At 45.7% G+C, this 13,790-nt stretch overlaps 1 protein-coding gene across 1 annotated transcript in view; it reads left to right on the top strand.

Moving 5' to 3' along the window:
• Window positions 1-13,790, top strand: part of XPNPEP1 (X-prolyl aminopeptidase 1) — a 76,131-nt gene that overhangs the window by 53,979 nt on the left and 8,362 nt on the right. Inside the window, exons 14-19 of the mRNA XM_007941538.2 lie at window positions 1,079-1,150; window positions 2,617-2,677; window positions 4,161-4,230; window positions 5,702-5,875; window positions 6,561-6,637; window positions 9,266-9,364. Coding sequence (XP_007939729.2) covers window positions 1,079-1,150; window positions 2,617-2,677; window positions 4,161-4,230; window positions 5,702-5,875; window positions 6,561-6,637; window positions 9,266-9,364 — 553 coding nt within the window. The remainder of the gene's footprint in view (window positions 1-1,078; window positions 1,151-2,616; window positions 2,678-4,160; window positions 4,231-5,701; window positions 5,876-6,560; window positions 6,638-9,265; window positions 9,365-13,790) is intronic.

Raw genomic sequence — 13,790 nt, 5'->3', positions numbered from 1 at the left:
ACTCCAGTCTGTCTTGGCCACAGACTTTTTTTCCCTTTTTAATGATTGCTTTTGGAAGTTTTAGTCTTAGGGCAGATTTTGAAGTTGTGTGAGGGAGACAGTTGAAATGTGACAGTAATCTCACCTAAAAATGTTAAGGGGACTTCAATTTTGTCCCACATTGAACTCAGGTGATGAATTTCCTGGCTGGATATTGCCCTAGGGTTTTGTATGTGATGAAGGCATTAAGACATTTTAAACCAAGGGAGGAAAAATGTGCATCTCCTTTGGAGTGTCTTCATTGTGGTCCACTGGAAGCCCATTTAAGGCAGTGCCCTGCAGGGCTGGGTCCTTGTCTACTCGTCTGTTATAGTTGCTCAGCTCTGTGCCTGCTGGTGGCCTCATTGCTGAGGTGGGAATGGCACCTGGAAATGGCAGGGTGGAGGCTGGGAGTGCTGTCACCCCTTTTGGCCATTCCCAGCACAGGGACGTTATCTGGAAAATGGCACAGGGAAAGTGGATCACTTTTAAAGAATACCCCACTTTTGTGTGAGAAATGACTCCCACTTAAGAGTATCATGGACACACTCCTTCCCCAGCAAAACCCTTTTGTTTTTCATCGCACATTGAGGCATCCACCTTTTGCCTGTCTGGCAGTCTGAGAAACAAGTTGGGAGGTACCTGATGGGTCAAGACTGAGGTAGGGAGTGGGAGGCTGAGGCAGAGGGCCTGGACCCCTGGGACCTGTGAGCACTGCGCTGACTCCAGGCTGAGCTCCCAGGACTATGGCTTGGGCCTGTTGATTCTGGTTCTGGTAGCTCTTTTCTTGAACATGTTTTGTTCCAGACACAGAGACAGAGAGAGACATAAAGAAATAGAAGTTATTTTCCCTTTGGAAATAGGTTGACTGAGTCTTAGAACAGTAGAAAGTGAGTATCAGTTGGAAAAATTTAGTTAATGAGTAATGTATTATTGTGATATAATTTCAGAGTAATAAATAAGTCTTAAGAGTAGTACAAGGGACTTTAGTATACCCTATTCCCAGAGCCACCAAATGTTTGCATTTGTGGAATAATTCATTTTTAATTAAATTTCCTAGGCCAGTCCCTGAGACGAATAGGACATTGTCCCTGGATGAGGTGTACCTCATTGACTCGGGCGCGCAATACAAGTAAGTGACCTGGGCTGCCATAGAACTTGACTCAGTCAAGTTGAGGCGGTTGAGTAGGTGGACAGCTCCGGCCGAGAACACGCAGCTGGTGAGCTCATTCTGCGCCGGCCACTAATGGACTGGTTCCTGTGTCTTGTCCTTTTTTTCACCCCTACTTGAAATAGCCCAGTTGTTTCTCTGTTCCCTCAAAAGGCTGTTTGACAGATAGAAATGTTTAGTCCTCAGCAGGAAGTTGTTACATATTAAATAAAGAAGCACAGCAAGGTTTCAGAGCCATTGGAAAGCTTCTGCCTCAGCCCATAAACTGCACCCCACTTCCCTGTACTTGTAGTTTCTCTAGGGCTTTGTCAACTGACAGATTTTTTGTTTTTTCACTTTTTGTTATAGGTTAGATGAAAGTGTACAGAGCAAAGTAGTTTTCTGTTCAATAATTGATGCACATGTTGTTTTGTGACATTGTGTGTAACCCCCGCAGTGTAGAAGCCCTCTACCTGCTACCTTCCTGGGTCCCCATTTCTATTCGTCCTTGTTTCCTGCCTTCTGAGCTCTGTTTTTGGGCAAATGCTGCCCTTTCAGTCTGGTCTTATGACTGTCCTAAGGAGTGAGTACCTTTCTCCCTGCTGTTACGATTCATTTCATAGGCCTGTCTGAGGGGTGAATTCTGAGTGCATGAATAAGTGAGAGCTTGCCCTGGATTCATGCACTGCCTTCTTCATGTCTTGCTGTGCTCACATTCATCCTCTAGAATAGTCTTTCAGAGGAGGACCTGAGCTTGAGTTGGTCTTCCTGGGAGACCCGTGAGAAGGAGTAAGGACGGGTGTGCTCTCAAACATACAGGTTGCAGGATGGGCAGGTGGCCCAGAAAACCAAAAACCAAACTCACTGCCCTAGAGTCGGATCCGACTCATAGCGACCCATTCTTGGGTTTCCGAGGGTTTTCTATGGAAGTAGATTGCCCAACTTTCCTTCCGAAGAGTGGCTGGTGGGTTTGAACTGCCAGCCTTCTGGTTAGCAGTCAAATGCCTTAGGCACTATGCCACCAAGGTGGCCCAGAGCAACACCTTTTAAGCCTGCATGCCCAAATGTAGTCGGAAGAGTGGTGAATTACAAAATGAGCTCAGGGTGTTGGCATCCCTTGGGTAACAGAATTTGGAATGTTGGCAGAATTCTGGAAGTGCTTTCTGTGGCAGAGGTGGAGGTGAGGGTGTTCTGTTTTCAGGATCTCTGCCCAGTAAACCCCTTGTCATTGGAATAAAGGAATTGGCTTTCAGGTCCTCTTTTGCTAGAAACAGGCTCCAGTTTACTTTGTCCTTCTCCACTGGTTCATGACTCACTGATGGTATCTCCCATGAGACAGTGCTCGCAATGGAGACCCCTTCACTGGGCCACCTTTGTATTCACACTGTCTCATTTTTTAGCAAAAGCTTATTTTGACTGAAAACTAATCTGCCCTTTTTTCTGGGTAGGGATGGAACCACAGATGTGACCCGGACTATGCATTTTGGGACCCCTACGGCCTACGAGAAGGTAAAGTGGAGGCAAAACATTTGAGAGGCCCTCTCTGCTTAATTAAGAAGATAATTGCTTTTACAAAAAGGGATTGTATAAATAAGTAAAAAGTTATGTACAGGACAGTAAAATAACTCATTACTGTGGAGTCAGGCTTATCTGTTTTATGGGGTCCATTGAATTAATTATCGGAGGGTAAGCCATTTGGCGAAATTTTAAAAGCATTCTGTTAAGGTCAAGACAGCTCACATTCAAGTTTAAACAGCTTTGGTCTTTCTCTTGAGTCAGGAAATCTCTTTAGAAGTGGGAGTGGAATAGTGGAATATATGCTTTACAAGCAGTGTCTAGATTTGATTCTTAAAGGAACCCCCTTGCCCTTTTTTTTTTTCAAGTTCAGTGGGTTAACTCTCTAGGAACCCTCTGCAGTGACAGACACTGTTCAGTTACTGGTGTCTGATGTGGAAACGAGGCAACAAAGCTATGAGGTAGAGAGAGCCATATAGGAGCCAGAGACCTGGCCTCAGATCTTCTCTGCTACTTACTGGCTCTGTGACCTTGAATGAGTCACTTCCTGTCTCTAAAAATGAGGAAAGGGTGTTCACCTCTCTGCCTGGTCATGAAAGTGCCATGAACCCAGTGAGCTACTGGCCCCTAGTCACCACTTGGTGAATGTTGGCTGAGTCTCTGAGTAAATATTCTTTCCAAGGATGCTCCTTCAGGAGTTTTCTCCAAGCAGGAGGGTCTTAATGCAGTGGGGCACATTTCATATCGTAGCCCCTTTCCTTGTCCATTTGGTACATCCGCACCTTAGAGTTTGGACCTTGGGCCCAGGATACCCTTGGTGAGACTTGTGTGCTGTGAGAGGAGCCCCAGACCAGATTGAGGAGTGTGGGGTTTCAGTCATGACTCTGCACCCTATTGGCAAACCATATGACATTCTGAATAGCCACCTTCTTGTCCAGGCAGTGAGGATTACCCTTGAGTCTAGCATGGTGGTAAGAAGTGCGGGCACTGAAGCAAGGTGGCCTGGCTCTGAGGTCAGCTGCTGCCACTGACCAACTGTGTGACCTGGGAAGGCTACTGAAACTTTGTGTAAAGTGAGGACAACAATAGTGCCTCCATTGTGAAGGGTGGGATTAAATGTAACACAGTGTTTGACACAGGAATTTCTGTGTTATGTGTTAACTGAGGAATTGCTCAGTTATGTGTTTGCCTGCATCATCAGTACTTTTTATTAGCTGTCCCAGCTTTCCATGACATAGAGCGTGTCAGAGCATTCATTACAGGGTAAGGTCCTGTGGGATCATCTCAAACATTCTCTTACTAAATTCACTTTCACTTTTTCTGGAAAGTTCATCCCATGGCCAGGTTTTTTTTCTGCCAGATTATTTTCTCTTTTACCCTCTTCCCATGCATTGCTAAAAACCTTCCATGCAAGAACAAGATGTCAGAAAGGGTTTGCCCCTTTTCTGCAACCTGTCCTCTGGACTTTCTTTGGCAGGAATGCTTCACATATGTCCTCAAGGGTCACATAGCTGTGAGCGCAGCCATTTTCCCAGCTGGAACCAAAGGTAGGTGCTTCCTTCTGCCATGTGGTGGCTCTGTTTCTCATTCAGGAATCAAGCATGTCTAAGTTTGAGAAGAACATGGCCTTCCCTCACTGTGGCAGCCCCAGCCTGAGTCAGGTCCAGCCTGGGCACGTGGGCCTGCTGACTGAGCCCAGAGGGCCTCCCAGGTTGCCAGGCTGAGGACCGAGCCATGGTGTAAGTGGTGTACCTCTCTCCTGACCACCTGTGGTGTTGGAGGAAACATGTGGGTGGCTCCCAGGAGAGGGCAAACCAGGCATGAAGGCCTCAGGGACTGTGGATGGTGGTGCAGTCTTACATCTGCCCTTCCGCATTGGGCCAGTGCTTCTTTTAAGGGTTCTTGTTGGGTTTATTTTTCTGGCATCCTGACTTTAGATATTATTTTGGTTACCTAGTGCCACACTGACAGGAACATACCACAAATGGGGTGGCTTTAACAACAGGAGTTTATTCTTAAAATTTTAGAGGCCAGAAGTCCGAGTTCAAGGTGCCAGGCTCTAGGAGCAAGGTGAAAGCCCCTTGACCTTGGGCTTCGGCTCTGCCTCTTGCTCCTGGCCCACTGAAGCTAGAGGTTTTTTCACTCAGGCAGCTGCTCGCTGCTGAGGCTGACAAACCCCAAGATGACAAGTGAAAAGGCATAGTCCCAATATCACCAAACACAACAGGCCACTAATTCAAGTCCAGAAAAAGTCTCAAGATCAGCAGGGCATGGCAGGCTGTTGAACAATGACTCGGCTACATGCAGGATTCAAGCATGCCAAAAAGTTAGAGACCACTTCCAAAGCTGCTGCTTATATACGGGAAGCAGATCCCCATCCCTAAAGCAGCTACTCAGCTGCTCCAATAGATTCCACTATGGAGTCAGTTACCAGTCTCACCATGGGGAATAACTACATCCAGCTGCCCAGCCACTCAACCAGGCCCAGCCACGTTGACATACAAACTTAACTACCACAGATGTATACCCCTCTGCCTGAGGACTGATGTAGGGGGCATTGGACCAGGAGTTCACAAGAGCTGGGCCTTGAGTTGGTCAGACTGGCATAAGTTCATCTCTCTGAACACCAGTTTCCTCATCTGTTGTGCCTGTCTGCCTCCTTGCATCCTGGTTAGAGTCTTGTCTGTAATTCTGAAAGCTTAGAGTCTCCGAGCTGAGAAGGGACTTACATATGACGTAGCCCATACCTACTGCAGGTGTCCATCCCTTACCACCATCCTGGACAAATGGTCCTCCTGCTGCAGACTGAACTCCAGCATGGCTGGGGTACTGCCCTCTGCAGGAGCTTGGATTGTCAGAAAGTTCTTCCTTGTGTTGGGCTGAAATCTGAACCATCCAGTACCTTTTACTCATTGGTATCTGTTTTACTGTCTGGAGCCAGACATAATAAATCTCATCTCTAAAGTGCTTTGTAAATTGAAAAGTACTGTACCAATAGCTTCAAGTGTTCTCTTTCAGGCCACCTTCTTGACTCCTTTGCCCGCTCAGCCTTATGGGATTCTGGTCTGGATTACCTGCATGGAACAGGACATGGTGTTGGGTCTTTTCTGAACGTTCACGAGGGTCCTTGTGGCATCAGTTACAAAACGTTCTCTGATGAGCCCTTGGAGGCGGGCATGATTGTCACTGATGGTAGGTGACCCTCATGAAGGCATGCGTGGGTCCCCGAGCCTTTGTTGCAAGAGTCTTTGTTGTTTCTTAATTTTAAATTATTTTAAAGCAGTTTGGAAATAGTTTTTCCTTCCTGTCACCTTGAACTAAACAACAACAAATAACTTTTCTGATTGTAAAAGTGAATATGTGTTCATTTTAGAAAAAATGAGACTATAGAGCAGTATAAAGCAGAAATTGAAAATCATTTGAAATGCAACTGCTCAGGGGAAACCTGCCTTACTATCTTGGTATGTTAGCTTTTGATCTTTGCTGTCCGTGTGCATCTTTTTTATCTTTGTGATCATACTGGTCAGAGATCTCTACTTGGCTTGCTTACTTATTATACTGCCTCCCAAGTCTCTGTGAGTATATCTTAATGGCTGCCCCTGTGTCTTACAAATAATCACTATGGTTTATTTAATGGATCCCTTGCTATTGTACTTGTAGCCAGTTTTCAGGAACGGAAGGGTTGTTTTCTTGTGCTTCATGCACCTGTTAAAAGTTGCCACCTGGGAGAAGGCATCTGGGGTTCTGGCACCTGGGATGAGTGGGCCCTTCACCTGTGTCTTCTCCTTCATGGGTGGGGTTGTCTCCCAGGACTGAAAGGTCTGTATGTGTCGGTCTCCATTGGCTGTTTCTCATTTTGGGTTTTGCTTTGTTTTAGAGCCAGGCTATTACGAAGATGGGGCTTTTGGAATTCGCATTGAGAATGTTGTCCTGGTGGTTCCTGTAAAGACCAAGGTATTTCTTTTCTTTCTTTCTTTCATTTACTTGCTGTGTTCTTCAGTGGAGGAAGATGAAGACTTTTCTTTTTGGAGCCAAAAGTATTCTATTCCTTGGCCAACATGGAGCCATGGAGGAGCAGGACCCTGGTACTGGGGACTTTCCTGGCTATCCCTCCTGCCCTCTGCAAAACTAGAGAGAACATCTTTAATGGACTGGACACTTCATCCCTTGAGTTCACGGAGATCCAGGCCGGCCTGTGCTTGGCATGGTTTGGGGCTGAGTTTGCCAGAGGCAGCTTATTGTGAGTCTCCCCTGCTCCTGGGGTGCTGGTTAAAGGGGCCGATTTGCAAGGCCCCTTCCAGGCCCTGAATCAATCTCTTGGGAAGCTGTATTTTCAGCATGCTCTCTGGATGACTTTTGTCAAGTGAAGTTGAGAAACTCTGAGTTACACTATGGTCAGGTTCCACATGCAGTCAAAGGCAGGTGCTTTGTGCTCTGTCCCAACCCATACTACCAAGAGGTCACGGGGTTTCAGTCACTAGGCCTTACTTTAAAGACCTGTTGGTGATTAAGGAAATAGAATAGTTGGAGGGAACTAGCTTGAAGAGGGAAGAGGCCACCACTTCTCAAACAATTGGCCAGTGAAAACCTTACGAATAGCAGTGAAACACGGTCTGATACATTACTGGAAAACTTTATGAATAGCCCTGAAACATTGTCCGATATTGTGCCAGAAGATGAGCCCATCAGGTCAGAAGACACTTAACCTTTTGGGAAAAGCTGACTCCTCAGAGTAGAGAGTAGAGATGACCTTAACAGTATGGATGGAGTAAAACTTTCAGGACCTCCACTGGCTGATTGGCATGACTCAAAATGAGTAAGGACAGAGACAAACACCCATTAATAATTGGAATGTGGAATGTATGAAGTATGAATCTAGGAAAATTGGAAGTTGTCAAAAATGAAATGGAACACATAAAGATCAATATCCTAGGCATTAGTGAGCTGAAATGAACTGTTTTTGGCCCTTTTGAATCAGCCAGCCATATAATCTACTATGCTGGGTGTTCTGATTACCTAGTGCCTTTCTGACAGAATGTACCACAAATGGGATGGCTTTAACAAACAGGAGTTTATTCTCTTACAGCTTGGAGGCTTTAAGTCCAAGGTCAAAGTGCCAGGCTCTAGGGGCTGGTGAAAGCCCCTCAACCTTGAGCTTCAGCTCTGCCTCCTGCTCGTGGCCCACTGGAGCTAGAGGCTTTTCTTCACTCAGACAGCTGCTGACTGCTGAGGCTGAGAAGCCCCAAGGTTGACAAGTAAAAAGGCACAGTCCCCATGTTACCAAACCACATGGCTACATGCAAGGTCAAGTTACGGTGTTGGAGAAGAATGCTAAGAGTACCTCGGTCTGCTTAAAGGGCTAACAAATCTGTCCTGGATGAAGTGCAACCTGAATGCTTCTTGGAAGCAAGAATGGCCAGACTTCGTCTCACCTACTTAGGTCATGTTGTCAGAAAGAACCATTCCCTGGAGAAGGATATCATGCTTGGCAAAGTGGAGGGTCAACTAAAAAGGGGAAGGCCCTCAATGAGATGGATAGGCACAGTGGCTGTAACGATGGGCTCAGGTATGAAAAGGATCATGAGGTTCACACAGGACCAGGCAGTGTTTCATTCTGCTGGGCATAGGTTGGCTGTGAGTTGGAGATGACTCAGTGGCACCTAACAACAATAACAAAGCTTGATAAGCCTTTAAGGAGGCTGCAGGGATGTTCTCTTTGCTGCCAGATTTAAGTGTCTGTTTTTAAAGAGACCTTCCACCTCGCTCTAAGACTCTGCATTGAGCCGAGACCCAGCATGCTTTTAGGTGCTTCTGGCCGATTCCACACCAAGTGGAGTGAACAAATGTGCTACGTGGCAGGTCTGGCTGGGTCAAGACTGACCACATGGTTGATACCCCAGCGTAGTCTTGTGAAGTGAAACCAAACAGGATCTCGGCCTCAGACAGTCACATGCCCTGCCCCTGCTTCCTTCTGTCACTGGTAGTAATGAGCCTTGTGGCCCCACAAAGTGTGAAGGGGCACCTCTATACCTTGTGTGTGGCTTTTCCTGTTGGCACAGTGTTCTGGTTACCTAGTGACAGGAACCATACCACAAATGGGATGGCCTTAATGAATAGGAGTTTATTCTTACAATCTGGAGGCTTTAAGTCCAAGTTGACATACAAACATAACCACCACACACTGGCTTCTGATTATGCAGTAGAGTAGCTCCATGGAAAGTGTTCATTGAAAAATGGTGACTGGCTAACTGACTTTTGGTTCCAGTCACACCAAGCTCTGAGGGTTGGTCATGTCTGGTGGGAATGGGTCATGGTGATTCCCTGAAGTAAAGAGTAAAAGTTTCTGCTTATGCACAGGGAGACAGCTCAGGGGGCAGGAGAGTATGGAGGGACGGACACTGGGAAGTGGTAACTATGGGGAGGAAGTGGGAGGGGAGCTGTTGCATTGTGGTAAACTGTGGTCAATGACATGAAACAAAGTATATGTGAACTGCTGTATGGAAAGTGAATTTGCTCTGTAAATCTTCACCCAAATCACAATAAATAAAAAAAAGAGTAAAAGTTTCTGTTTCCTTTTTACAGTATAACTTCAATAACCGGGGAAGCCTGACCTTTGAACCTCTAACTTTGGTTCCAATACAGACCAAGATGATAGATGTGGATTCTCTCACAGATAAAGAGGTAATGGAGAAGACTGGAGCAGGGGGTTAGGGGAGCAGAAGTCAGTGGTGGGGGACAGGGACAGCCATCCTACATTCTGTACCCTAGTCTCACTTTTTAATTCAGAGGTCTAGTCCAGGCCAACTGAGTCTGAAAATCCTAGTTTTTCCGAGAAGCATAGTAGCTTCTCCTATAGATCTAGTTGTGCTTCCCTCAGTCATGGTGGGGACTGCAGGGTTTTGTGGGTAGGAACAGTATGCGATTGCTCTGTGGGAGGCCAGGAGTCATAGCAGCACTGAGGCAGATTTAGTATGCATCTTCCCTACGCTAGATGGATTGTGGCACCTCTTGGCCACTGCAAATACCAGGTGGTTTTTATGTGTTGCATGAAACATTAAAGAAATGAGAAGCAAAATGTGTCAGTGTATGTTGGGTTTCCACACAGAAGAGTTGAGAGATGATTCCTGCCCTCTTCTCTGTTGTGACTCAGATCACTCTGGGGCTATGGTAGCCTTCACAGAATCAGGAGCACTGCAGTGCTCACTTATCAAGCTGGGTGCCAGTGCATTTAAGAGATTTACAGGTCTTGAAACCCCTGGGGGTGGGTCCCAGGGCTCACACGGCCAGGTGAGGTAACAGTTCTTGGGACTCTGGAGTAAAGCTTGAGTGATCAAGAAGGTGATCAAGGTCAGAGTAAAAACAAGGGTGAAAAATGGGGCAGGAACAGTCAGTACTAGACAGACAAAATGGTTCCAAACCAGGAAGTCAGAAGGACACAAGTTCTGGAGGGTTGAGCAAGGCAGGTCATCAGACATGCTGGCAAAAAGCAAATGACTCACAGGAGCCAAGGGCAGGGCCAGGCAGGACAGGGTTACTCCAGGAGTAAGAAGTTCTTGTTACCCGAAGGCAGCTACTAGCCTCATTCCAGAGGCTTTGTGTGTCTCTCCAGGCAAGAGTGCATCCTCAGGGGGCTGGCTTGGCCTCATGCTTGGCACTGAGGAGCAGCAGGGATGCTTCCCCTCCCTTCTGTAGGAGTTGTGGCAGGATCCTCCTGGCTAGTCCTCCCTCTTTGCCAGCTCACAGCTCACAGCACAGAGGAAGGTGATCTGCTTCCTGCAGGCTTGTGCTCCGCCTTCCTCTGTGCTCGTGCTGCTCTGCTTGGTCGTCGGTGCACTTGCTTCATCTCCACATTCCCACACACAGGACCCGGGTGGACCCCTTGGAACGGGTCTATTCAGCTTGGCAGATGCACACAAGACAGGAAGCAGCATCCCCACAGAACAGTGTCAAGTTTGTCTCTTTGATGGCCAGGGGCTCCAGCCCCCGTAGGTGATGATTTAGGTGAAAGGGAGTAAGACTGTGTAACTGGGCATGGGAGCCAGGGCCCTGTAGGAACCACTATCCCTTGTAAGGGCCTTTGGACACAGCTTCTGGAGTCTTGGCAGTGGATCCTCCAATTGTAAATCACTTTGCACTCGGGGAGTCCGACTGCTGTGTCTTCCTATCAAGTAGTTCTAGGTCATTCATACCCTTTCCTGCTGGCATACAGTGTATTAACCCGGAAACCTTTCTCCCATATGGCATTCTACTTTATCAGATTTCCAGGGAAACAGTGCTTGAGGAATGTTGACTGAGGCCTGCTTTCCTTGAAGTAGGAGGAGAAAAGTTTTGAGTTTTTATTTTTTAAATTTAAATTTTTTATTTTACGTGGTCATTTCAACAATATAGAAACAGAAGTTTAGAACACATGTAATTACTCTTTTTCAGATTAGAAATATGAAATGTTACACATTATAAAATGTGTAACAAAGTACTTTAAACATAAGGCAAAAGATTTAAGAATCATTATGCTGAATTTCTAGTGCAAATATAAAATAAGAATGAAGGACATCGTTGATGCTACTATTCATAATGGGTTTTGCCCAATTCTTAAGTTCTGCCCCCTTGTAAAGCCTAAGAAAGTATTCTTTATAAATTGGATGTATAGATTCTGAACAGAAATCAATTGGATGTTGAGTTGTTTGATTCTCCTTAACAGGTACTATCTACTTTTCAGCAACAATATGCCACTGAAAATACAACTCCGTATCCCCCCTACCCCCAAAAAGTCAAAGCTTGATTTAGCTGGGGAAAGGGTGTCGAATAGCGATTGTGTGGTAAATCCATGCTCCAGCAGAGAGTCTGAAGTGCAGGAGGGCTGTAGAGAGATCTGGATCACTCAAGGAATACAGAAGGCCAATGCCAAGAAATGGCACAGAGTTTTCAGGGTCATTCCAAAGGGCTCTTTGCACATGTTCCGTTCTGTCATCTGTCTGAAGATACTTCTTGGCATTTTTTCCTTTGCTAAATTGAACACATTCTTCTGGGTTGGCAAAATCCTTTCTTGTTAACATATAGAATGCAGTTGTAGCACTCATAAGTGTTGTTTCTGAGAGAGCAATTACTGCATAGGGGGCAAAGGCCATGCATACTTGATTCTTAGTTGAGTGAGGTCAACCATTTTTTTCAATTACGGTCTGGCATTGTGACTCCAGAGAGCAGTGAAGTGGCAAACCCGTCCAGGGCAGGTGGGTTGCGTGGGCACTCTGCGTTTCACCGCACAGGTGAGCTAGAAGGAAGCGTTTGTCAATCCTTGACATTGTCCATCCCTATAATGTTGGGCATAGACCAATGGGTCTGTTTTATCCAGTGGTCCGTTCCTATACCTTGTTTACCCAAATCACTGGGCTGTTCTTTTGTCCAGTTAGTTTTATTTGGTCCATATTTCTTATCCTGGGGGTCATCAGCATACTTATACCAAATAATAGTAGATGATAGTATTTAGCTCACCAAGGAGAGTACAGTGTCGTTCATCTCTTTTCAAGGGTCCCTTTCCCATGGACTGCTTATATGTCTGGGGTTTATTTTGTCTGAAGGCACAGTCATACCCTAGAGCAATATTCTGTCCATTGGTCTTTTAAATCCCAGGTCATTGCCCCTTCTTCCAGACTGCCTTTAGCAATTAAAAACAAAACAAAACAAAACCAAAACAACCCACTGCTGTCGAGTTGGATCCGACTCAGCGACCCCTTTCTGGGTTTCCAAGGCAGTATCTCTACAGAAGTAGGTTGCCCAGTCTTCCTACTGAGGAGTGGCTGGTGGGTTTGAACCACCAGCCTTCTGGTTAGCAATCAAATGCCTTAGGCACTACGCCACCAGAGCTCCGGCCTTTAGTAATTGCTTTAGGGAGTTTCCATCATTTGTCACCAGATGGAAGCAGAAGACTTTAGAACGTGGGAAGCAGAAGACAAGAACATGGGAAGGCTGCAGACTTGTCAGAGCCCTTGAAATGTTGTTTAGCCAACTAAAAGGGCCTGAGAGTTTCCCTGTGGCCCCAGGACTCCTTTTGTTCTCCCTGTTGAGCTGCTTTGGATGGCAGGCTGACTTGTGGTGCCACTGTCATTGGTGTGACACATAGCTTTTTTTTTTCCTAATGCATTTTATTGAAATATAATTTATGTACAGTGAAATACACAAAACTAAAGTGACATGGGTCAATGCATTTTTTTTGCAGTGTTCCCCTCCCCCTGGCATCCAACAAAGAAAGTTTCCCTCCATATATAAACCTTTCCTTGACCCTCCACAACAACGAACTAATACTATATTTGTCCTTCTGTGATTGACCTAGTTCACTCAGCATAATGTCCTCCAAGTTCATCCATATTATGGTGTTTTGCAGACTCTACATTATTCTTTAGTGCTGCATAGCATTCCATTATGTGTATGTACCATAGTTTGGTCATCCACTCTGCTGCTGATGGGCACATAGGTGGTTTCCATCTTTTCTCTATTGTAAATAGTGCTGCGATGAACATGAGTGTGCATATATCTGTTTCTGTCCTGGCTCTCGCCTCTCTAGGATATATACCTAGTAATGGGATTGCTGGGTCAAATGGTATCTCCAATTCCAGCTTTCTAAGGAATTGCCATATTTCTTTCCACAGTGGTTGTATCACTTTACAGTCCCACCAGCAGTGTATGAGAGTCCCAATCTCTCCACATCCCCACCAGCATTTGTTATTTTCTGTCTCATTAAACCTTACCATCAGTGCTGGGGTGAGATGGTATCTCGTTTTGATTTGCATCTCTCTGATGGCCAATGATTGTGAGCATCTCTTCATGTATTAGCTGGCCACCTGAATACCCTCCTTGGTGAAGTGTCTGTTTATGTCTTCTGCCCCTTTTTCAATTGGATTGATTGTTAATTCCTTTGGTGTTGGAGTTTTCTATAAATCTTAGAGATAAGTCCCTTGCCAGATATGTAATTATTGGCAAATATGAATTTGTTGCTGTCATTTTTGTTATGTGCTTTTTCGTGGTGTCGATTTCTTTGTTCCACATAATTTTCTATGCTGAGCTTGGTTTGTTTATAAATCGTGTTATCACTTCCTTCATTGCTATTGTTTTA

The sequence above is a fragment of the Orycteropus afer genome, unplaced genomic scaffold, assembly GCF_000298275.1.
Source record: "Orycteropus afer afer isolate SDZICR_OR568_19922 unplaced genomic scaffold, OryAfe1.0 scaffold00082, whole genome shotgun sequence".
NCBI classification, from domain to species: Eukaryota; Metazoa; Chordata; class Mammalia; order Tubulidentata; family Orycteropodidae; genus Orycteropus; species Orycteropus afer.
Note: the sequence above shows the minus strand (reverse complement) of the source record. Positions and strands in the feature narration are given on the sequence as shown.